This window comes from Aotus nancymaae, unplaced genomic scaffold, assembly GCF_030222135.1.
Source record: "Aotus nancymaae isolate 86718 unplaced genomic scaffold, 86718_ANA_hifiasm-v0.15.2.pri h1tg000049l, whole genome shotgun sequence".
Classification (NCBI taxonomy): domain Eukaryota; kingdom Metazoa; phylum Chordata; class Mammalia; order Primates; family Aotidae; genus Aotus; species Aotus nancymaae.
In genome coordinates this window covers 31,480,142-31,503,495 of record NW_026988463.1, presented here as the reverse complement: position 1 = coordinate 31,503,495, position 23,354 = coordinate 31,480,142, and the positions used below count along the sequence as shown (strand labels likewise).

General features: G+C 56.4%; 1 protein-coding gene across 2 annotated transcripts in view; it reads left to right on the top strand.

The window, feature by feature from the left end:
* The window catches only part of LOC105730226 (proto-oncogene tyrosine-protein kinase receptor Ret), a 53,966-nt gene that overhangs the window by 27,917 nt on the left and 2,695 nt on the right, over positions 1 to 23,354 (top strand). For both annotated transcript variants that reach the window (XM_064362744.1, XM_021672280.2), the window contains exons 4-19: positions 733 to 974; positions 2,177 to 2,372; positions 4,778 to 4,974; positions 7,194 to 7,452; positions 8,088 to 8,213; positions 8,763 to 8,873; positions 9,467 to 9,586; positions 10,397 to 10,653; positions 12,554 to 12,701; positions 14,661 to 14,768; positions 15,931 to 16,145; positions 16,407 to 16,529; positions 18,265 to 18,335; positions 19,929 to 20,066; positions 21,160 to 21,259; positions 22,311 to 22,458. In XM_064362744.1, the coding sequence (XP_064218814.1) occupies positions 733 to 974; positions 2,177 to 2,372; positions 4,778 to 4,974; positions 7,194 to 7,452; positions 8,088 to 8,213; positions 8,763 to 8,873; positions 9,467 to 9,586; positions 10,397 to 10,653; positions 12,554 to 12,701; positions 14,661 to 14,768; positions 15,931 to 16,145; positions 16,407 to 16,529; positions 18,265 to 18,335; positions 19,929 to 20,066; positions 21,160 to 21,259; positions 22,311 to 22,458 (2,559 nt within the window). The remainder of the gene's footprint in view (positions 1 to 732; positions 975 to 2,176; positions 2,373 to 4,777; positions 4,975 to 7,193; positions 7,453 to 8,087; positions 8,214 to 8,762; positions 8,874 to 9,466; positions 9,587 to 10,396; positions 10,654 to 12,553; positions 12,702 to 14,660; positions 14,769 to 15,930; positions 16,146 to 16,406; positions 16,530 to 18,264; positions 18,336 to 19,928; positions 20,067 to 21,159; positions 21,260 to 22,310; positions 22,459 to 23,354) is intronic.

Sequence of the window (23,354 nt, the reverse complement as noted above, 5' to 3'; positions counted from 1 at the left end):
GCAATGTGGTTTGTGCCTCCATCCCCCCGTCACCTATATCTGGCATTTCTCCCCATGTTATCCCTCCCCAACCTCCCTATCGCCTGCTGTCCTTCCCCTAGTCTCCCCCACCCCCCCTGCAACAGACCCCAGTGTGTGATGCTCCCCTCCCTGTGTCCATGTGTTTCATTGTTCAACACCCACCTATCAGTGAGAACATGCGGTGTTCGATTTTCTGATCTTGCCATGTTTGTTTTAAAGTGGTAGAATCGTGGCTTTATTTCTCACGTTCTCTAAAATGAAAACACATTGCTTCCAAAATTGGAAAAAAAAAAAAAAAATCTAAAATTTTTAAAAAAGCAGCCAAGGCCAGTAGCTGGCTCTCTAGGCCTGCAGCCTGAGCTGAGCTGGAGCCACCCTTCCCCACACAAGCCCACTCGAGATCGAGGCCAGGTGGGCGGAGGGGTGCCCCAGGCCCTACCGGGTGATCAGGGTATCTACTTCCGGCTCTTCCCCACCAGCACGAGTGAGGGCGCAGCTGCAGCAGGACACGGCAGGTAAAAACACAGTCATCGCTGCAAACTCGGGCTGGGAGCGCTGCACTCCCCTGTGGAGTGAAGGAGCGGAGGCCTGGGGCCGAGGCCGGAGTTCGGTATGCTCCCCGCTCAGACCGCAGAGCCCCCTCTCGCAGGAAGGGGGCTTGCCTGGTTTGGGCCGTCGGTGACGCGGGGCCTCTGTTTGCTTGGTGCGCAGGTGAGGGTCTGCCCTTCCGCTGCGCTCCGGACAGCCTGGAGGTGAGCACGCGCTGGGCCCTGGACCGCGAGCAGCGGGAGAAGTACCAGCTGGTGGCCGTGTGCACCGTGCACGCCGGTGCGCGCGACGAGATGGAGATGGTGCCCTTCTCGGTGACCGTGTACGACGAGGACGACTCGGCGCCCACCTTCCCTGCGGGCGTCGACACCGCCAGCGCCTTGGTGGAGTTCAAGCGGAAGGAGGTGCTTGTCCGCGCGCGCTATAGTGTATTCAGTGTCTGTCTCCGGCCGCAGTTCGTTTCTCGGTCTGTTTAGTGTCCGTGTAGCCACTCAACCATGTGGCCGACCATTCGCACGTTCATTTGTCCTTTGTCTTCGTCGGCGCCTCCTCTCCTAACGGGAGGGGAACATGCAGTGCTTCTAGCTCCCAGCTGGGCCTTGTCTCGGGAGGCCGGGACCCCTGGGTGCCCAGCCTGGGACTGACCAGGACGAGGCCCGAGGGAGGCCGTGTGGGGCACACTTGTGCCGCTGCAGGCGGGCGCGGCGAGCTGCCCGGGCAGGGAGCATCTTCCTGGAGGGCACTCCCTCCCACCAGCAGTCAGCCCCTGACCGGAGGGCCCTTGAGTGACGCGAAGGCGGATCACCCCCGGTGCCGCCCGGTGCAGCCCGCCTCGCCCGTCTCTGGCCGGCCCTGGTGGAGCGCTACCGCCACCTGCTGGGCTTCAAGCCTTCCTGCAGCCGGCCCAGCCCTCCTGGCCGTGGGAGAGTGGGCGTGGGATAGTTGCCGTGGGATAGTGCGTTGCCTTATCCCGCTTCTCTGGGCACACCACGTTCAGGTTTGGCAGGGAAAAGAGGTCTGGCCGAAAGCATACCTTGTGAGTAAAGGCTGTGTGAGCCTCCTTGGGCAGCCTTGGGGTGATAGAGGCCTGGTGGGCAGAGCCATCCCGAAGGTGGCCAGTGGCTTTCTTCACAACCCCCTCCAGCCTGCTGTAGGAAGATACTTGGAGCAGAGCACTCTGATGTACACCTGGGCTTGTATCTGGGTTCTGCCGTCTGTTCCTGTGTGACCTTGACCTGACCTTCACCCTGTGGGGCCCAGCTTCCTCAGGGGAGAGTGGGGATGCTCATTTTGCTCTCTGGGGACGTGGGTGGGACCTGCCAGCCAGGTGCCTGGCCATCTGCTGTAATTCTCCTTATGAGAGGTCTGCATTGCACCTGTGAAACAGATGAGTCTCAGTGACCCAGGGAAGGTAACTGGGCCAGGCTGGCTAGTGACCCCCATGGGTACTTGAACTCAGGTCAGACTGTCCCCAGACCCGGCCCTGACGACACACCTGGTCCACCTGTGGGCTCTGTGGGATGAGCAGTGTCCTAAGGTCTCTGGTTTTTGGGAGTCTGAGGAGCCCCTCTTGCCTGCACTGACCAGCGCCCTCTGCATCCTGCAGGACACCGTGGTGGCCACACTGCGTGTCTTTGATGCGGACGTGGTGCCTGCATCGGGGGAGCTGGTGAGACGGTACACAAGCACGCTGCTCCCCAGGGATACCTGGGCCCAGCAGACCTTCCGGGTGGAACACTGGCCCAACGAGACCTTGGTCCAGGCTAACGGCAGCTTCGTGCGGGCGACCGTGCACGACTATAGTAAGCGGGGTTGGTGGCACAGCCTGGCTGGGCCCCCAGGAAATGAGGTGCTCGCTTTTCTTGGGCAAGCAGCTCATCACACACATGCACTCCTGGCATGACCCTCTGCAGCTCAGGCCACTTCCCCTCCACCCTCTGCCCAGCACTTCCTGTGTCTCTGCCAGGCCTGCCCTCCAGCCACCAGTAGGGCTTTCACCATGGGTCCTCTCTCCCTGAGCTACCACACAGCCAACCCTGGCAGGGCCCCACCACATCCCCATGCTAACCTCACCAGGGCTCACCACCGATTGCAAGTACATATGTCACCTGAGGCTTTCCTCTAGCCCCTGGTACTGTGTCGCTGCCCCTAAGTCGGCCCAAATGCTTAGGGATTGTTGCTGTGGCCTCAGTAGCTCTCTGCTAACAGGCTGGTGTACAGAAGCACCCCTGAATCAGGTCAGGGCTTCTGAGCCCCTTGTTCTGCCTGACTCCTTCCATGTGCCACCATGCTCATCTGCTTGTCGGGCACCTTTCAGCGGTGGCCTTGCTTCCTGCCTCCCTCCCCCAGCTCCTGCCGATTTCTCCTGGAATCGCCTTCCAAATAAACCACCTGGGGGAGCCCCAGGCCACAGGTCCTTCGCCCCTTTCTGCCTGGCCTGGTCCTGTTCATTCCTCAGTCCTCCCCACCCCACCAAGCCTTTGGAGGTCCTGCCTGTCGGAGGGGAGACAGCCTCCTTGCCCTGCCCTGGCACTGAACACCCTGTGTGCCAGAGCGCCCCTCCCGTCATTGCTTCCACCACCTGAGAACTGCAGCAGCAGCACGCAGCAGGAACACAGACAGCGTAACTTCCAGGGCTCGGCCTGCGGGGTCATTGGGTCTGCTGGAGGCTCCTGCTGTGGAAGGGAGTTCTACCATATTCTGGGGGAGCTGTCTGGAGGGCTCTAACACCACGGCCTTGGCAATGCAGACCTTTACCTCCCATCTTACCCTCCCCCCACACACACACCCTGTTACCCAAAAAAATGAAACTCTGAAAAATATTTTAAAGAGGTTTATTCTGAGCCAAGATGAGTGACCACAGCCTGGAGAAAACACAAACCCAAGAAGCCTTGAGTAAGTCATCCCCAGATCCAAGGTGATGGGGTTACAGTTTGCTTTTATACATTTTAGGGAGACAGGAGTTACTGGCAAGGATGTAAATCAGCACATGGAGGGTATACATTGGTTTGGCCCAAAAAGAATGGTATCTTGAAGCAGGGGCTTACAGGTTACAGGTAGATGCAGAGATTCTTTAATTTACAGCAGGCTGAAAGAGTTAAGCTTTGCCTAAAGACTTCAGGTCAGTACAAAGGAATGTGTTAAGGAGGCCTGTGATGTATCCCATGATGCTATACAGGGTCAGGATGGAAAGTAAACCGCAGTATACCTGGCAGGGAAAAAATGGTTTAACAAGATTTTATGGGCTGGGTGTGGTGGCTCACGCCTGCAATCCCAGCATTTTGGGGAGACTGAGATGGGTGGATTGCTTGAGTCCAGGAGTTCGAGATCAGTCTGGACAACAGGGTGAAACCCTGTCTCTACAAAAAAAAAAAATACAAAAAATTAGCCAGGCATGGTGTCACATTACTGGATTACAGGAGCCTCGGAGGCTGAGGTGGGAGGATGGCTGGAGCCTGGGAGGTCAAGGCTGCAGTGAGAGACAACAGAGTGAGACTCTGTCTCAAGTACAAAAACCAATGTTATGGTTTGTAGGGTGTGACTTAACCCTTGCTTGGCATGGCCTTAGGTCCTGTTTATAATTTGGTATCTTATTGCCACAAAGAGTCCATTCTGTCAGTCTTATGATCTCTGTTTTAACATTAATGCTGGTCAGTTGTGTCCAAACTCCAGAAAGAAGAGGGCCTAATAAGGCAAGTCCCCCCTCCCTTCCTGTCATGGCCCAGAATTCTCTTTTTAAGGTTTTTCTGGTGTCCCCTTGGCCAAGAGGGGATCTATTTAGTTGGTTTGGGGGTTTAGGATTTTACTTTTAGTTTATGACTCTATAGACAAACACCGCATACACACATGCGTAAATACCCTATGCACAAACACCACACAAATGCATACCACACACATATACATACCACACACATGCATACCACACAAGCGTATTATACACACAAACACCCCATACAACGCATGCACATGCACACCCACGCAGGCTGCCTCAAACTAAGAAGGGTTCCCTGGACTTTCAGCTCAGCAAATGCCAACATTTGAACATTGGTGCTAACCTAGGACCAGCCCCAGGCCTGTCACGTGGCACTGTACGTGTGAAAGTGCGTGCTTGCACCAGTGTGTTTTCAGGACTCTCTCTGGGAAGAGGCGTGACCATGGGGGAGTGGCCAGAGAAGCTCGATGGTCATTGTTGCGCCCCCGCCTGCAGGGCTGGTTCTCAACCGGAACCTCTCCATCTCGGAGAATCGCACCATGCAGCTGGCCGTGCTGGTCAATGACTCGGACTTCCAGGGCCCAGGGGCGGGCATCCTCCTGCTCCACTTCAACGTGTCAGTGCTGCCCATCAGCCTGCACCTGCCCAGTACCTCCTTCTCCGTGAGCAGGAGGGCTCGCCGATTTGCCCAGGTGAGCCCATGCCCACTGTTTGTCTGGGAAAGAATGAAGGGCTAGGGAACACGGGGGCACAGGGAGGCAGGTGACACCCCGTCTTGGCCCAACCAGCACAGAGTAACCTGGGTGGAATCCTGGGCCCAGGGCTGGGAGGTGCAGCTTGGTGTACAGAAGAGGCCTGGGAGAGCTCACAGTGGGCAGGGCTGGGGGCTCCTTGGGCCTCTCTTTTTATTCCCCTTTCCCTTCTTGATATCTTTAAAATGTTTTTTCAATAATCCAAGAGCAATGCTGGGTAAATCTATATACGCTGACTTGGAGGAATCTTCCTGGTGTGTTTTTAAGTGAGGGTGGCTTGCAGAGATGTTGGTGCCACGTGACTTCCTTTGTGCCAAAGCAGTTCTTCCCTGATGGGGATCTGCACGTGTACAGAGATCACAGCACCATCCACATTGGTGCCCTTAGGGGAGGCAGGAAAAGTTTCCTTTTTACTTCCTGTAAGAAGGTTTGCTAGAGAGCGTACATTTATATTTATCTTTGGAAAATAACGACGAGAAATAGAAGAAAAAAAAGTAATAAATATTCATTAAAAAGGATGAGGCATGATCCTTTCTGCCTGTCGGTGCCAGTGCTGTGCATCCTGGCATTTTTTCTAGGATCCTTCTCATAAGCACTTTATTTTTTTGAGACGGAGTTTCACACTGTCACCCAGGCTGGAGTGCAGTGGCGTGATCTCGGCTCACTGCAACCTCTGCCTCCCAGGTTCAAGCGATTCTCCTGTCTCAGCCTCCCAAGTAGCTGGGATTACAGGCGCCCACCACCACACCCAGCTAATTTTTTGTATCTTTTTTAGTAAAGACGGGGTTTCACTATGTTGGCCAGGATGATCTCAAACTCCTGACCTCATAATCCACCTGCCTCAGCCTCCCAAAGTGCTAGGATTACAGATATGAGCCACCGCATCCAGCCCTCATAAGTACTTTTTAAGTTGACTTGAAATGGCAGCACATATGGTCTCTCACGCCCCTCTTCCTCACAGAGCAGCCCACGGTGTCTCCTCTTCAGAGCACCATCTGCCATTTCTTTTGAGTGGTTCTGTGCCCCCATCAGCTCCTGGCAGCCATTCGGTTCCAGCCTACAAGGGAGCCCACCCTCGGACATATCCAAGCTCCCCGACCACCCCTTGGCCTTTAATAGGAGAGGGATCAGGGATGGAGGAGCAACAAGGCAGAGGGTCCCGGGGGTCTCACGAAGGGGGGTGGGCAGGAGCAGGCATTGTTGGAGGTGGGTCACCTGCCCTCTGTCAGGCTCAGGAGCGACGGGGACCTGAATCCCAGTCCAGCCTCAGCCTCACTGTGGTCTCACCCCTCTCCCCAGGTTGTAAGGCTGTGAATTGGGGGCAGGAACCCTGGACAACTTTGAACCTCACATGAGAATGTGGAAGTTGGCTTTGTAGGGGAAAGAGAGGAGGCCCAGGAGGCAGGTTTTGCTGTGGTCACAGGTGGGCCTGGGGCAGCCCAGCCCTGTTCTCTTCTCACCATCTGTGGAACTTTTGGTTTCAAGCAACTGAACTTTTGGTTTCAAGCAAGAGTTGCTGAGAGGTGAAAAGAATTCAGCTGCCTGGCTCCAGGGCCTGGCATCCCCAGGAAAAGAGGCCCCTCTCCCAGGGGCTCTGGTCAAAGTCCCAGGGAGGCCCGTTAGTCCTCCATGGGCTGGGCAACCACGCTTCCGAGTCCTGTGGCTGGGGTGCAGTGCTCTGACCAGGGGACACCAGGGCAGGGTGAACCTCTAAGCCCTGTGCACTGAGAGAGGAGCAAGGGGTCCTCAGATAATTGCTGGGGCAGCTAGGAGCAGCCAGGGATAAGCATGGGAGACATTCCGGTGGCCTTGGTGTCTAAGTGAGGGAGGAAGGGGGAGTGAAGGATTGAGTCAGGGCCTGCCCGGGGCTTTTCCTCCCTCCAAACTGAACTTCAAGGCCCTTTGTTGCCTTAACCTCCAGCTCCCAGGAACAGGGGTAGTCGGTGATATGTGGCCTGCGTGGAGCTGGGCAGGGCAGGGCAGGACCAAGGCAGGTGTTTCTGCAGGCGCTGTGGGGATGGAGGACCAGGCGCTCAGGGGGGCAGCTGTCTCCAGGCCCAGCTGGGAGCCATTCCAGGACTCAGGCTGTGTGGGAACCTCTACCCTCGGGCCAGGCCGGTTCAGCTGTCTGGCTAAGGTGTTCCACTGTGCCCCCCTAGATCGGGAAAGTCTGTGTGGAAAACTGCCAGGCATTCAGTGGCATCAATGTCCAGTATGAGCTCCATGCCTCCGGCGCCAACTGCAGCACCCTAGGGGTGGTCACCTCGGCGGCAGACACCTCAGGGATTCTGTTCGTGAATGACACCAAGGCCCTGCGGCGGCCCAAGTGTGCGGAGCTCCAGTACCTGGTGGTGGCCACGGACCAGCAGACCTGCAGGCAGGCCCAGGCCCAGCTGCTGGTCACAGTGGTGGGGTCATGTGAGTGCCTGCTCCAGGGAGGGGTGGGTTGGGGGCCTGGGGGTTTCCAGAACCTGGACCTCCAGGCTTTTGAGAAAAACAGTCCAGCTGCAAGGCTTAGCTGGGGAGTGGGGAAGGCTTAGACCAGCTTCACCCTGAGTGACCCAGCAGCAAAGGGTTGCCCCTTCCAGAAAACATACAAGACCTTGGTTAAATTTGAATTTCAGGTAAACAACAAGCAGTTTTTTGGTACAGGTGTGTTCCATGCAACCTTTGCAGCTTCTCGAAAGACATACCTCCAGGACCACCCATGCACTCTTAGGAACACGCTGACACAGCTGCCATTGGTGCCATTCACTGTGTACCTGAAACACAGGTCCCACTAGGCATCCATTGGCTGAATCTCGCTGCCCTCACATCCTTTCTCCTGTACTTACCCCAGTCCAGCAGCCCCCGCTTTGTGACCATGATGCCCCATCCCCTGCCCTGCACCATTGCTCCCAGAACCTTGATCTGCTGCCCTTGATCTGCCACCCTGGTCCTTCTGGCCTCCACCCATAGAGCAGCTTGGCTGGTGCTGTTCCCTGTCCTCAGGCACTGGCTGGGCACTGGGCACAGGCCAGTCCCCTGTGACCCTGCTTGTCTGCTACCTGTAGACATGACCGAGGAGGTGGGCTGTCCCCTGTCCTGTGCGGTCAGCAAGAGACGGCTGGAGTGTGAGGAGTGCGGCGGCCTGGGCTCTCTGACCGGCAGGTGTGAGTGGAGGCAGGGAGACGGCAAAGGTAGGCCCTGGGGACACCTGAGGGAGGTCTGCTCCTGGCACCTCGTCCCCTATGTGTCTCACGATGCTGAGAGAGTAGGCATCAGTGCAGGGCTGGGGGAGAGGGCTTGTGAGTCCAGCGAATAGTCCCTGGACCAGGCTTACTCTGGACTTGGGAAGGTCTGAGCCAAAGTTGGAATGTGCAGGGGACAGAGTGGACTTTTCTGGGAGGTCTTTGGCCAGGGGATGTGGTATGGGCAGGGGACTCATTGTCTGCATCAGCCAGAGGCCAGCTTGGGTGTGCCCACCACCACGAGGGCCCCTTACTGTGCAGGCCTGAGAGGGTCCCGGCTTCTTTGCTGTAAGGGCTTTGTATGAGGAACCTCCCACACCCCCTCTCCCATAAACCATGACTCCCGGGATGCTCCCACTGGCAGGGCTCTGTGTGCATGGTTTCCCTACTCAGGCCTCCATTTGCCCCTCCCTAGAGGGGCAGGATCACCCTGGGAGGCAGTGGGGGCATGCGGTGGGGCTCCCACCTGGGTGACAGCCTGCTGTGCATCCTATGCAGGGATCACCAGGAACTTCTCCACCTGCTCTCCCAGCACCAAGACCTGCCCCGACGGCCACTGTGATGTGGTGGAGACCCAAGACGTCAACATCTGCCCCCAGGACTGCCTCCGTAAGCAGTGTTTAATCAGGGCATAGGGACAGGCAGGAGGTTGTAGGGGAGACCTAGACCCCACATGCACTTCAGCCAGAGCGCCATGTCTGTCAGTTTTATGCATCAAGCTGAGCCTCCTATGTATTTCAGCGTCACCCTGGCCATGGGGAAGGAACAGGCAGAGTCAGGGATGGTGGGGAGGCAGGGACCCACAGACTGTCCAAGCCCCTGCTGAGTTCCCAGAAATCAGCACACAGGATTTCAGAAGCAGAGAAGGGTCAGCAGGGTCACTGATAGGGAAAGTGCGGCCCTGAGCCAGACGAGGGACACTGCAATGTGCGGGTCAGGTCACTAGGTTTCACAGTTTTGGTGGCAGAGTCCTTTGTTCAGATGAAATGTTAGGAGGGGGCCTGGCTGTACCCATGGCTTCAGGGAGACACTGTGGCCAAGCCTTGCCTGGCTAAGCCAAGCTGCTGGGACCCTGGTCTCCCTGGACCTGTGCTTGCTGACATTGGTTGGGGAGTGGGCTCCTTGGGACACTGCCCTAGAAATCTGGGGGCCTGGGGTGGTCAGGCACCCCAGGAGGCTAAGTGGGCTACGTCTGCCCTCAGGGGGCAGCATTGTCGGAGGGCATGAGCCTGGAGAGCCCCGAGGGATTAAAGCCGGCTATGGCACCTGCAACTGCTTCCCTGAGGAGAAGAAGTGCTTCTGCGAGCCGGAAGACATCCAGGGTGAGTGGGTGGCTGGGACCACCACCGCCTCCCGGCCCCAGGGGCATCTCAGCAGCACATCTGAGGCCCCAACAAGGAGGAAATTGCTGGGAGGAGAGTGGGCCTCATGAGACTTCTCTTTTTCCCTCTGGGCCTCTGTTACTCCATTGGTGAAACCCAGGAGAGGGGCCGGGGCCCCTATAAAGTGTCCTCTGGCCCTAAGTTCTGTGATGGGCAGGCCAGAAAAGCAGTTCTTTCACCAAACAACTTATCTGCCTGACAAGTCACTGTCCCTGTGACCATGCAGTTGGGACCCACCCAGGAGCACATTTCAAGGTCAGCAGGTCTGGTGGGTGGCACAGCCACACTGACCACATTCGGGAGCGCTGTCCTGCCTGAGTGCAGGGACACGTTTCTGGTGTTGAGTTTTCTGGTATTATATAGGCCTATGTCCCGAGCCACTTAGGATTTTCGTAAAGAAAATGCCAAAGACATTTGGAACAGAGGGAAATTCTGACCTCCCCCAGCAGCCCTCCAGTGCCAGCTGGTGTAGTGAGCACAGCCTCTGCTGTGTGACCTTGGCAGGCTGCTCAGCCTCTCTGAGCCTCTATCTCCATCTGTAAGAGGGCAATAGTAGTCTAGGATGGGGCAGTACGTGGCAGTACCCATGCTCGATGGGGTGTTCTCAGGCCTTCCAACACCTCCACGGCCACTTCTCTGCTGCTGCAGACACAGCGGGCTGGAAAGCCATGCAGAGGAGCATGGACAGCCTGTACCCGGTGGTGCAGGACCTCCTGCCACTGCCAAACCTCATGCCAACCCCGTCCACAGATCCGCTATGTGATGAGCTGTGCCGCACAGTGATCGCGGCCGCCGTCCTCTTCTCCTTCATCGTCTCGGTGCTGCTGTCTGCCTTCTGCATCCATCGCTACCACAAGTTTGCCCACAAGCCGCCCATCCCCTCAGCTGAGATGACCTTCCGCCGGCCCACCCAGGCCTTCCCGGTCAGCTACTCCTCGTCCGGCACCCGCCGGCCCTCGCTGGACTCCATGGAGAACCAGGTCTCCGTGGATGCCTTCAAGATCCCGGTGAGGGTCCCTGCAGGGCAGGGAAGACCCCTGTACCCTCCCCAGCTGCCGTCCAGGGAGGGAGGCCAGCTGGGGATACAGAGGCCATCCCATGAGGGGCTGCCGATGCCGGGCAGACAAGGCCCATGTTCTGCCCCCATTTCTGCAGGGCACTGTGTGGTGGGACTATGATGAGGTGCTGTTCCCATCCAGGTGAGAGGCAGTGGTCAGGGCCGAAACATCAGGCAGGGGAGCAGCAGTGTGAATGGAGGGGCACTGAAGTCAGAGGCGGGTGCCTCTCTGGGGAGCCTGGCCGACAGGTCTGCGTATGCTGCTGAGCCTCCAGGCTGCGGCAAGAACCCCAGATTCTCCAGGGGCACAGGGAGATCCTCGTCACATTGGCACTTGTCCATGGGGGCTCCTTTAGGGGTCTTGCCTTCTTCCTCCCCTGTCATCCTCACACCTTGGACTCTCCAAGGGCACAGGGAGACCCTTGGATTTCCAGTGCAGCCACTCACAGCCCAGGCCACCCACAGCTGGTCCAAGGGGTCCTGAAGCCCCAACTCCTGGCCTCCTGTCCTTGCCAGGACCACCGTGTGGTGCCTCTGCCCTCTTCTGGTGGTTGCCTGCCCCTCCAGTGTCCCCACTATTACAGTTCAGGGCACTGGAAGCCAAGCCCAGTTATAGGAGAAACAGGCTCAGAGCCAAGAATGTGAGTGGACAGTGAGCCACGAAGCTTATGGTGGCGTGAATACCTCCTCAGCAGGAGCCTCCAGCCTGGAGTGGAAGGGAGGAAGCTGAGCACGCAGTGGCCATGGGCCCTGTCAGTTCCCATCTCAGGCTGGGAGGTGGCCTGGGATTCCTGGGAGGGGCCACACCCCACAGCACAGCTTAGCCTGGGGCCTCAGCCCTGGAGCCTCCATCAAGCAACACCCAGCCCTTGGTGAGGGTGCGGGCCAAGGAGGCCTTCCCAGTGTGGCTACTGCCACTTCCCCAGCGGCTTTCCTAGTCGGTGGTCCCCCTCCTGGCCTGGCCACAGGTCAGCCTCACAGCAGGGCTCCAGGATGAGCCACCAGAGTCCTTCATAAACCCAGCGGGTTTGTGTGAGACTGCACAGGAAGGCCACACTGGTCTGGGCTGCTGCTGGCAGAGACCATCACTCTAACCCCAGTGAGCTCCAGAGTCACACTCATCAGCACCAGGTCTTGGACCTATGACTTAACCTCTGCTTTAGAGAGGATCAGGTTGATGTCGCCATTATGTGCTTACTGCAGTGTCTGGAGCGTGGTAAATGGGTTTCCAGTGCCAGCTGTGGAGGTGGCAGCAGCAGGGCAGCCATGGCAATGCAGACACTGACCTTGACTGTGGGTTCTCAGGGGGCATGGGGCCAGACCAGGAAAGCCCATGAGCAGGAGACCTGGGGTGACGGACTCCCAGAGCTGGCACAGCAGGGGAGGGTTCTTGGATCCTGGAAGGCTTTGGCTTCCCTGGTCGGAGCTCAAGTACTAGGGGTCAAGTTGAAGTCTGGGAAGGCATCCAGAGCAGTCCCAAGTGGGCCTGATGTAACTTTGGTGGGAGGGCAGGGTGGTGGTGTTGGACCTAGTGCTCATTTAGTCCTGGGACGGGGGTCAGGGGAGACAGTAGACCAGGGGCCAGACAGGGTCGACTACTGAGTCCAAGCCATGCTGTGACATCTGCCTTCCCCTGGGAAGACCTGTCACATAGCAGCTCTCAGGGATCTGGCTGTAGGGTCCTGCCTTGGGCGGTGGCAGGCAGCATCGCCTCTGGCTCAGATGACAGCCAGTTCTCTGCCCTTTGGCACTTGTTCACGGGGGCTCCTTTAGGAGTCTTGCCTTCTGCCTCCCCTGTCATCCTCACACTTTTCTCCCCGCTTCTTCCCCTTCCCTCATTTCCAACATAGGAGGATCCAAAGTGGGAATTCCCTCGGAAGAACTTGGTTCTTGGAAAAACTCTAGGAGAAGGTGAATTTGGAAAAGTGGTCAAGGCGACAGCCTTCCGTCTGAAAGGCAGAGCAGGGTACACCACGGTGGCAGTGAAGATGCTGAAAGGTACCTGCCAGGCACAGGCATAGTGCACCTGGGGGAGTCTCCGGAGTTGGGGGGAGGGTGAGGCCCGTCTTGCCAGCATGGGACCTCCCAAAGAACCCCCATTGCTGTTCTAGAGAGGCTGCAGTTGGGGAACCCCTACCACAGGCACATGGGCCACATGGGCCTACAGAAGCAGAGTGAGGACTTTGCTCTCCCTGGAAGGCTCTAGAGGTGCTGCTGTGCCAGTGCGACTAAAGGTCTAATCTCTAAACATTCAAAAAGCCTTTTGGTTTTAAGCTGAGAGCTGTCCTCACTCCAGTCTTTCCCATTCATTGTCTCCTGGGGTCCTGGTGAAGAGATCATCAGTAAGGACTGGCCCTCAATCTCAGGAGACCCCCACGGGCCTATCTCGCCCTCATGCCCAGTCATGCCACAAGTTTATCTCTTGATGGGCACATGCACCTGCCCAAAGAGGCGTGCATGTTTGAGGCTGGTGACTGCACTGGGCCACCCCCTCTTCTGTGGCCAGACCCCAGCCCTGTGGACAGCCAGGCTGCATGGTGGTGAGGGACAGTGGTTGGCGTACACAAGAATTCTTTGCAGCAGTCGGGGGCTGCCCAGCACAGCTACACAGCCCCTCAGACTGGGTTCACCTCCAAGCCAGTAAAACCCCAGACTCTCCAGGGGCACAGGAAGACCCTTGGATTTCCAGTGCAGCCACACACAGCCCCAGGCAACCCACAGCTGGTCCAAGGAGTCCTGAGGCCCCAACTCCCAGCTGTCTTCTCCCTTCCAGACAAGCCTTCAGGACAGAGGAGGTGGCACAGCACAGCTGGGCAGTGGGACAGCTGACCCGGGAGGGATGGCTTAGCCATGTGTTCTGACTCTTGGAATACCTTCAGGCTCAGGCACCTGCTGGGCGTTCCAGCGCAGCTCTGGCTGCCCTCAGGACACATGTACTGGGCAGGCCACCCCTGGGGTGCCTTGTCCTCTTTCTGTCATGCCTCTACAGTCAGCCTCTCTGGGGAATTGTGCTTTCATTAAGAATAAGCCAGAATGGAGCTGGGCGCAGTGGCTTACACCCGTAGTCCCAGCACTTTGGGAGACCAAGGTGGGCAGATCACCAGGTCAGGAGTTCAAGACCAGCCTGACCAATATGGGGAAACCCTATCTCTATTTTAAAAATATGCAAAAATTAGCCAGGTGTGGTGGCATGCGCCTGTAGTCCTGGCTACTTAGGAGACTGAGGCAGGAGAATCCCTTGAACCTGGGAGGCAGAGGTTGCAGTGAGCCAAGATGGCCCCATTGTACTCCAGCCTGGGCTACAGAGCATAACTCTTTCTCAAAAAAAGAATAAGGCAGAATGTCAGGTGTGCAGTGCACTGGTAACACTGCTTTATCTCAGGTGCTAACATTGGTCTTCAGTGGTAACTGAGGGAATGTGAGCAGCTGCCATGCATGTGTATTGGATACATCAGCAGCATGGGGGACTCCTGGCCTCCAGGCTGGCCATCTCAGATGGGGACAGGAAACGGGGAGACTGGTCACGGTGTGTGGGGTCCTCCCTCATGGTTCTCCACCTTCTCCAGGGCCTCTCCCCACAAGCGGGTGTGTGGGTACCTTGGGGAGTCCCTTACCTTTCCAGAAGGATTAATGAGGGGGATATCTGTGGACCACTGTCTTCTAAAGACAGCGACTGCAGGGACATAATGCTACATACACAGGTGGCCCAGCCCTGGGACATTCTGGGAAAAGATCCTGCCTGTGTGGATGCTGGCTCCTTGGGGTGCTTCTTCCCCAGGGCAGATGTGGCCCCTGTTGACTGACACCAAAGGCTGGGAGAAGCCTCGAGCAGCATCATCCTTGCAGGCCTCTCTGTCTGAACTTGGGCAAGGTGATGCGGTCTGTCCTGAACCGGTGTGGTCATGGAAGGGGCTTCCAGGAGGGATTGTTTGCAACCTGCTCTGTGCTGCATTTCAGAGAACGCCTCCCCAAGTGAGCTGCGAGACCTGCTGTCAGAGTTCAACCTCCTGAAGCAGGTCAACCACCCACATGTCATCAAACTGTATGGGGCCTGCAGCCAGGATGGTAAGGCCAGCTGTAGAGTGGGATGGGCAGCCCTGCACCCAGGCTGGGGGCTCCAGGCAGCCCTCTTCTCCCTCTTTCTCCCTTCCCTGGCTGCTCCTGCCCTGTTACCTGTGCTCCCTCTTCCTGGAAGCCTGGCTCAGGCCCCAGCCTGGAGCTTGTGTCTAGCTGAGTCCACTGACTGGGGGAGCATTTTCCATCAGAGGAGCCCGGTGCTAGCGGCACTCCCTGAGCTTGCCGGGCTGCTCAGAGGTCTCTGGTGTAACATCCCAGGTGTCCTCACCCAGTTCCGGGCTGGGCCTGCGGGGCAGGGAGCTCTAGGAATAGACCGTCCATCCTGGGTACTCGGGTACCCTGAGTACCACAGGGCACTAGGTGTGCTACGACCCCAGGTGACCCCAATCCCACCCTGCATGGCAGGAACATTGTCACCATTTCTCAGATAATGACCCAGGAGACTGCCCTGGTTTGTTGGTTTTCCAAACCACTGTGTGCTCAGGGGCTTGCTGGCGTGCGTGTGAGAGGGATAAGGAAATACCGAGAGCGCGCAGTAGGCACTCCTGTCGGCACCAGCAGGGTTGGGGGCTATCCCTGGGGCAGGACAGAGGGATAAGGAAATACCGAGAGCGCGCAGTAGGCACTCCTGTCGGCACCAGCAGGGTTGGGGGCTATCCCTGGGGCAGGACAGGCGCGAACGGAGCAGGCTGCGTGCAGAGCCCAGCGCCAGGGAGGAACCCTTGCATTTGCGCAGGCCTCTGCCTCCATCAGCACCCTCTACGTGCTGATGGAGGCAGAGGCCTGCGTAAATGCAGCGTAGGCACGACCTGTCTACGCTGGGGCAGGACACAGGAGGCAAAAAGACATGGGGTCCTAGCGGCAGGAAGGGGGTGCCTCCCAGGGCAGTGTGGCCTGCCTCAGGCACCTCGAGAAAGAGGCGCCCACATGAGCAGCAGGAGGCAGAGAGCAAGTGGTTCAAAAGGAAGCTGGGACTTCAAGGTCTCTGCGCTCCACGGAGCCGCAGCGGTGCTGCCCCAGGCAAGGCTGTGCCCGCCCCTTTACTTGTTAGGTGACCCGGCCTGGGGGCCCTGCGGCCTCCTGCCCCTCCCTCCTGGAAAACCGGATCTGCTTGACCCGCATGCCCAGGGCCCCCTCTATCCGCCCCCAGGCCCGCTTCTCCTCATCGTGGAGTACGCCAAGTACGGCTCACTTCGAGGCTTCCTCCGCGAGAGCCGAAAGGTGGGGCCCGGCTACGTGGGCAGCGGAGGCAGCCGCAACTCCAGCTCCCTGGACCACCCGGACGAGCGGGCCCTCACCATGGGCGACCTCATCTCGTTTGCCTGGCAGATCTCACGGGGGATGCAGTACCTGGCTGAGATGAAGGTGCATGCGCATGGCTGTGCACCCAGCCGGCCCCTCCCTCGGCCGGGCCACACCCTGACCCACCACGCCCCTGCCACCCACAACCTGGCCTGCCACGCCCCCACCATGCCACGCTCTAGCCCGCCACGCCCCTGCCATGCCACGCCCCTGGCCCAGGTCTCACCAGGCCGCTCCCCAGGCCACACGCCACCCCTCCGCTGGTCTCACCTGGCCGCCCGTGACCGCTGCCGCACTGAGGGCTCGCACTGTTTTTCCTCGCAGCTCGTCCATCGGGACTTGGCAGCCAGAAACATCCTGGTAGCTGAGGGGCGGAAGATGAAGATTTCTGATTTCGGGCTGTCCCGAGATGTTTATGAAGAGGACTCCTACGTGAAGAGGAGCAAGGTGCCCAGTCCCGGGGGTGAGGCAGGGCTCCTGGGGATCCCAAGTGCATCACGGGTCAGGCAGTGCCCTTGAGACACCTAGGAAAGATACCACAGATTTGTGGAGTGCTAAGCCTATTCTAGCCCTCACCCCAAATCCTTCAGACCCTGGGTCCCCAGGGACCCAGCATCTGTCTGGTCCTTCTCCTCTGGGGCCTCGAGGGCACCCCTCCCCTGCAGCGCACTAGGGCGACGCCCTCACCAGGCTTTTCAGAGGCCACTTCGTGCTGCAGAAGTTACAGTCCTCTTCTGCACAGTCTCTTTGGCTTCTGTAGAATGAAGGTTACCATTCCAGTGTGACCATAGCTCTTTCCTCAGTGAAGGGTGGAATGAAAGCAGGAGCATGGCTGGCGGTCATTCTTTGCAAAAAGGAATGAACTGCTTTATGAGTGAGGCTTGTTCGCAGGGACCTTGGATGCTTGGCTGGGTTTGGAGGCATAGGAGCCCCCTGGACAGGATCCAGAAATGCAGCCCAGCTTTGTCCAAGTCTATGAAACAGGCAGTGGGCACTCTTCTGGGGACATCTGGTTCCCCAATGTGGTCCTATTCCTGGGACAACTGCCTTGGCCCTTTTAGTTTTTGCACTCATGTCGGCCCCTCTCCTGCAGCCTCCCAGTGGCAGCCCAGGCAGGGCAAGTTCAGGGGGCTGTCAAAGGCCATGCCGCCTAGACGTTCAGAGCAGACCCTGCTCTAAACAGAATTAAAAAACACATACACAAAAGGCAACTTCCTATGATTCAGCTTTGCTCTGAGGGCTCTGGAGAAGCCATTTGTGTTGCCAGGGGTTGTGAGCTGTTCCGTTTCTTTTGGGGTTTCCCTTGTGACAGCAGATCTCAGAACTGCTATGGGGGAAGTGGTTGGGACTGGCCCCCACCCTGTGGAGGATGTGGACAGAGCCTTCCTGTTGATGCACTGGTTCTCCAGGGAGAGAAGCTGAAGGCATTCCTGCATAAGGTGTGCAGGCTGCACTGTCACACACTGCTACCAAGACAGCCAGACTGCACTAAGGACATAAATCCCTAATGTGTTTAAGTAGAAGTGACAGTAATGTAGTGTTACACCCAAGGCGCACATTTTACAAATGGACTTGCACCTTCAGGCTTGTCTGTGGAGAAGCTGTTTTTCAAGTCACCCTGAAAAGGATTTGTTATATCAGACTCCAGCACTGCTGAGGGATGTGGGGGGCAGGAGCGCTCGTTCAGAGATACTAAAAGCACCCTGCAGTACAATTTGAGAGGAAAAACAGCCTCCCCCAAGGCACACAGACAAATCCCTTCCCTCAAGGCTCCTTCAGTGGTAGCTGCTGGCAAACTGCCCAACATGGAAGTGCTAGATGTTGGTTTCCCTAATACATTGGCCGTCAGAACTCCAAGAGAGATCTTGCTGGAGGAGCTCCAGGCCCACACGTAGGGAAGCACTGCTCTGTACCACCAGCAGGTCTGTGGCATGTTACAAGCTGGCCCTGTGTGGCTGTGGGCAGGCAGCTGACTCCCACCAGCATCTCAGCAATGCCCAAGGAGGTTCAGGCTGGAGTTCTGGCTCCTTCAAAGCTGTATGTGGCCAGCTCTGTGCCCAGGAGTGTCCACAACACTCCTCTGGTTGCTGAAAGCTCAGGGACACAGCCTGGCCTTCTCCTTCACCCCTGCTTCCTAAAGCGTCAGAGTAACTTCAATGTCTTTCTTTCATCCCCTCTTTAGGGTCGGATTCCAGTTAAATGGATGGCAATTGAGTCCCTTTTTGATCATATTTACACCACCCAAAGTGATGTGTAAGTGTGTAAGTGTGAGTGTTGCCTTCCTGGAGTGGGGGTTACAGAAACACTCTCATATGCGTAGTGGGGCCACAATGCCCATCGGTGAAGCTTAGCATGGAATTGCACTGGCCCCAAGCACCTGTCTGCAGTGCCAGGCCTCCAGGCATTCGTGAGGCAAATGGCTGGGCCAGGCCAGGCTGCAGTTCTGAAAGCCCCAGTGGAGCATGAGAGCATAGCAGGTGGCCAAAAACCCAGCCTCCCCTCCCCTTGCCAGCTCCATGCCTCGGTCTGAGTCCCTTGGTGACTCACAGGCGCAGCCCAGCAGTTACCCTCCTGTGGTCCTGAGCAGGGCTTTGGGCTCAGGCAGGGCGCCCAGTGACTTGCCCACACTCACAAGTGGAGCTTGGGGACTCCACCTGAAGATGGCCTTGTGTGAGTGTATAGGTTGGTGTGCCCCAAACTGCTCAAAGGTGGAAGCCAAAAACTCCTTCTTCCAGGTCAAATGGCAAGACCTGATCACTTTTAAAACATGAGATTCTTGCCTCTAAAGTGTTCTACAATCAGCAGACATGTGCCTTTTTGTTTTTGTTTTTTGTGCTTTTTTTTTTTTTTTTTTGAGATGGAGTCTCACTCTGTCACTCAGGCTGGAGTGCAATGGCGCAATCCTGGCTCACTGCAACCTCAGCCTCCTGGGTTCAAGCGATTCCCATGCCTTAGCCTTCTGAGTAGCTGGGATTACTGGTGTGTGCCACCACACCCGGCTAATGTTTCTGTATTTTCAGTAGGGACAGCATTTCACCATGTTGGCCAGGCTGGTCTCAAACTGCTGACCTAAAATGATCTGCCCATCTCTGCCTCCCAAAGTGTTGGGATTATAGGCATGAGCCACTGCGCATGGCCCACATGTATCTAGAATACTGTGCACTGTGAGTAAGCAATTGGACAACAGCTTTCCCGTTACATAAGTTAACTGTAGAATAGTTAGAAAAGAGAGAGAAAAGCATAAAAAAGCGACTGAATGTCACTGGACCACACCACCCAGTGGCCTTTGCTGGCCCTCTGGTGTGCTCTCTGGTGTGCACATGTATGCTTTTTATTGCCCTAAATGGGCTCATGTGATGCTGTTTTGTGATATGGTTTTGTTCTCATTGCACAGTAAATTTTCCTTCACAGTTAAATTTTTTCCTATAGAAAAAAATTTCTATAGAAAAATGCTGTAGCGTTTTTTCTTCCAAGATTTTATGAAAATTTCCAAGCACTTAGAAATGGTGAAAGAACTATACAAGGCACTCTGAGTCTGGTGGTTTGCATTCTCACCTCTTTAAGTGCCAAGCCTCATGTTCCGCTTGTGGGTGTGGCTGCTCTGATGGGAATGGCTTGAGCAGGAACTTCAGCATCATGCAGTAGGGGCCAGGCAGGGAGGCAGCCCATCCCCACCTCCATGCTACATCCATCTGAGCAGCCAGATCCAGGCTGACATCTGTGAGCATCTGTGCTTGGGGCCGACAGAGTCAGCAAGTGCTTGGTGGTGGGGATGGACATCTGGGCCCCCCAGAGGGTGCTGTAAGGGCCAGGTGGAGCCACTCACTGTCCACTCACGCTCTGCAGGTGGTCTTTTGGTGTCCTGCTGTGGGAGATCGTGACCCTTGGGGGCAACCCCTATCCTGGGATTCCTCCTGAGCGGCTCTTCAACCTTCTGAAGACCGGCCACCGGATGGAGAGGCCAGACAACTGCAGCGAGGAGATGTGAGCGTGGATCAGCTTTGGCCCAGCCTCACTTGGGAAGGGAGGGGACACCTGTGCGCATTCCCTCACCATCCAGAGCAGCCCCAGGAGAAGCCAGGAGAAGTGGGCAGTGGGGAGTGGGCAGGGCAGAGGTTAGAGAGCCATTCTTGGGTGTGGCAATAAAAACTGGGGTTCCTACCCCACTGGGGGCTGGGGGGCTTCCTAGCAGGTCTTACAAAAATGAGTGGGAGCAGGGACTGGTGCAGTACAAACTCCAGGGCTGAGAGCTGTCCCAGCAGGACACTTAGGGAGGAGCTGGTAATTTAGAATGGCACAGGGGGCATGTGTTGAAGGGTGCCTGAGTGGAGGTACAGAGGCAGGCATGGGCAGCCTGGACTGCAACCTGAGAGGTTGAAGCCTTTACACTGACAGGGGGACTTTGAGGGAGATGGTCTTAGAAACCAGGCTGAGAACAGATGAGAAAGGGCTGCCCAGAGGCAGAGATGCATAGTCCATGCATTCCACAGTATGTGCGCCTGGCTGGGGCGTGGAAGGGGCATGCTGGGCCGAGAAGCCAGGCATCGCCTCCCTGGGCCCCCGGCTGGCAGCCAGCTAGAGCACTGTGGTGTGCCTGGGCACTCAGGGAAGCAAGGGCAGTGCAGGACAGACATGTGATTGCCAAACGTTCTTGTTTGTCTGTCTCCACACCTAAAAGCCCTCAGTCAATTTATCCTTCTTGAGAGTTTTAAGGACTGCACTTCTCACTTAGCCGCCAGAGCAAGCATACTATCCAGTGAGCTGTTTACCAGTGTTTATGCAAGGGAAGTAAAAATGAATCTCCCTTGGAGGGAAGGGAAGCCTACAGAGTTGTGGACCACAGCTCTGAGCACCACGAGCACAGTGACCCACAGGCCAGGATCCTACAGACAGGCCAGGCCTGGGTCCCAGTGAGGCTCAGAGAAGTCACAGTTTCACTATGCAGAAACAGCTTCGGGATTGGAGACAGAGCACACTGGGACCAGGGCACAGGGCAGGGTGTGGTGGCTGTGGTGAGCTGTCTTTTCAAGACCTGGCCTTGCTTAGGTCATATTGGCCTGTCTGCTCTTCCCACCAGGTACCGCCTAATGCTGCAGTGCTGGAAGCAGGAGCCAGACAAAAGGCCGGTGTTTGCGGACATCAGCAAAGACCTGGAGAAAATGATGGTTAAGAGCAGAGTGAGTGCCTGGGGCCAATTCCCACAAGCTGAAAGTGGCAGAGGAAGACTCCAGCCTTACCCCAGGGCAGTGATTAGGGAGCAGTGAAGACTGTGGCAAACAGCCACCCCCTTCCAAAGGGTTCCTTGCTGGAGCACCTGTGGCCTGCAGGAAGAGGAGCCAGGAATGGGCCGGGTCTTCTGAAGTTTATGAGATTCATGTTGTCTCCCAGTTTTTATTGTTAACAATTCATTGAAATTCCCCAGAGCCAAACTTAGACCAAACAAAGCATATCAGCAGCATGGCCAGAGTCAGCCTGTGTGCCTGGAAGTGTATACAGTTCCTGAAGTTTGCACACATTTTCAGCCAGTATTCATCAGGCAGGTGCTAGGACCCATACTCTGCCTCAGATGCTGGGAATGCAAATAAACAAGACCAGCACAGCCCTACCCTCACGGGGTTTACGCGCAGTCCTTGTCTTAACATTGGCACATTTACTGAGTTGTCACTTCTTCACAAGACCTAGGCCCCCCGTAGCAAAACTTCACATCACTGTCTCGCTTAAATGAAAACTCCAAGTCCTGTGAATGCAGGGTTGTTCTAAACAGAAGTGATCATTAGTGCTGGCCTTCCTAGAGCAGTGCTGAGAAACAGCCAGGAAAATGCTGGGCCTCTCTGTGCACATTCAAGCTGGGCAGTGAAAGGAGCAGGCATGAGTGGCCCCTCATGCTTGGGAGCCCATGCCTGTAGCAGCGTCCTATGCACCCTGACAGTGGTGTTGGATTTCAGATGGCTGCACTCCAGGCCCTGGAGATAGGATGCTGAGGGAACACATTTCTCTCCCCAGGGAGATGACTTTCTAGGGGAAGAGACAGAATAGACAACACCCAAGGGGAACAATAAGGACCTCAGAGCAGGACCAGGCCAGGCAGGAGTCCTGGGAGCTCAGCGCAGCCTGGCCCTGGTTTCTCGGGGACATAGCCAGAGCCTCTGCCCTGAGGGCAGCGGGGGACCTGAGTTGTGTCAGGTTGTTACCCATGGCCTGGGGTGACCAGCCATCTCTCTCTTCCAGGACTACTTGGACCTTGCAGCGTCCACTCCATCCGACTCCCTGCTTTATGACGATGGCCTCTCAGAGGAGGAGACACCCCTGGTGGACTGTAATAATGCCCCCCTCCCTCGAGCCCTCCCTTCCACATGGATTGAAAACAAACTCTATGGTAGAATTTCCCATGCATTTACTAGATTCTAGCACCGCTGTCTCTTCTGCACTATCCTTCCTCTCTGTGATGCTTTTTAAAAATGTTTCTGGTCTGAACGAAACTAAAGTCTGCTCTGAACCTTTTTATTTGTAAATGTCTGACTTTGCATCTAGTTTACATTCAGGCATTTTTGCAACTATGTTTTTCTAAAAGGATGTGAAAATAAGTGTAATTACCATACTGTCCAGCAACTTAGGATGGTAGAGGAGAAAACAGATCAGGGCGGAACTCTCAGGGGAGACCAAGAACAGGCAGAATAAGGCATTTCTGGGGTGGGAATCAAGTCGCAGTACTTCTAGTTTAACTATATGGATAAATTTATCAATCTGGGGAGATATTCAATTGAGAAAGGAGCTGCCAGCGTCACCCAGCCTGTGCTGGGAGCACAGCCAGGCCCCCCCATATCCCTCCTGGGTGGGCAGGTGCCCCTCAGAGGCCACCTGGAGCTGGCGAGCAGTGGCTGGCCAAGCCTCGGCCCCAGTCCCAGCCGCATGTCCTCTGTCGGGGCAGCAGGCGGCAGGCGCCAGTGGGCCCTGGGAGGACACACCCCGACTGCTGTTTTCACATCCTTTGCCTTACCCACCGTCAGGATGGTTGTCATTTATGAAGTCAGTGCTAAAAGCTGGAGCAGTTGCTTTTTGAAAGAACGTAGTCTGTGGTGCTGTGGTCTTGCAATGGACAGTAAATATGGTTCTTGTCAAAACTCCTCCTTTTGTCTTCGATTAAATACTGGAATTTTTTTTTCTGTTTCCTAACTTCATCATTGATTGAAATCTTGGAGTTTCAAGCATTTTTTGAAGCCGAGATGGTTCCTTTTGCATGCCTTCTGACTCACTGACTCCTCGCTGTCTTTA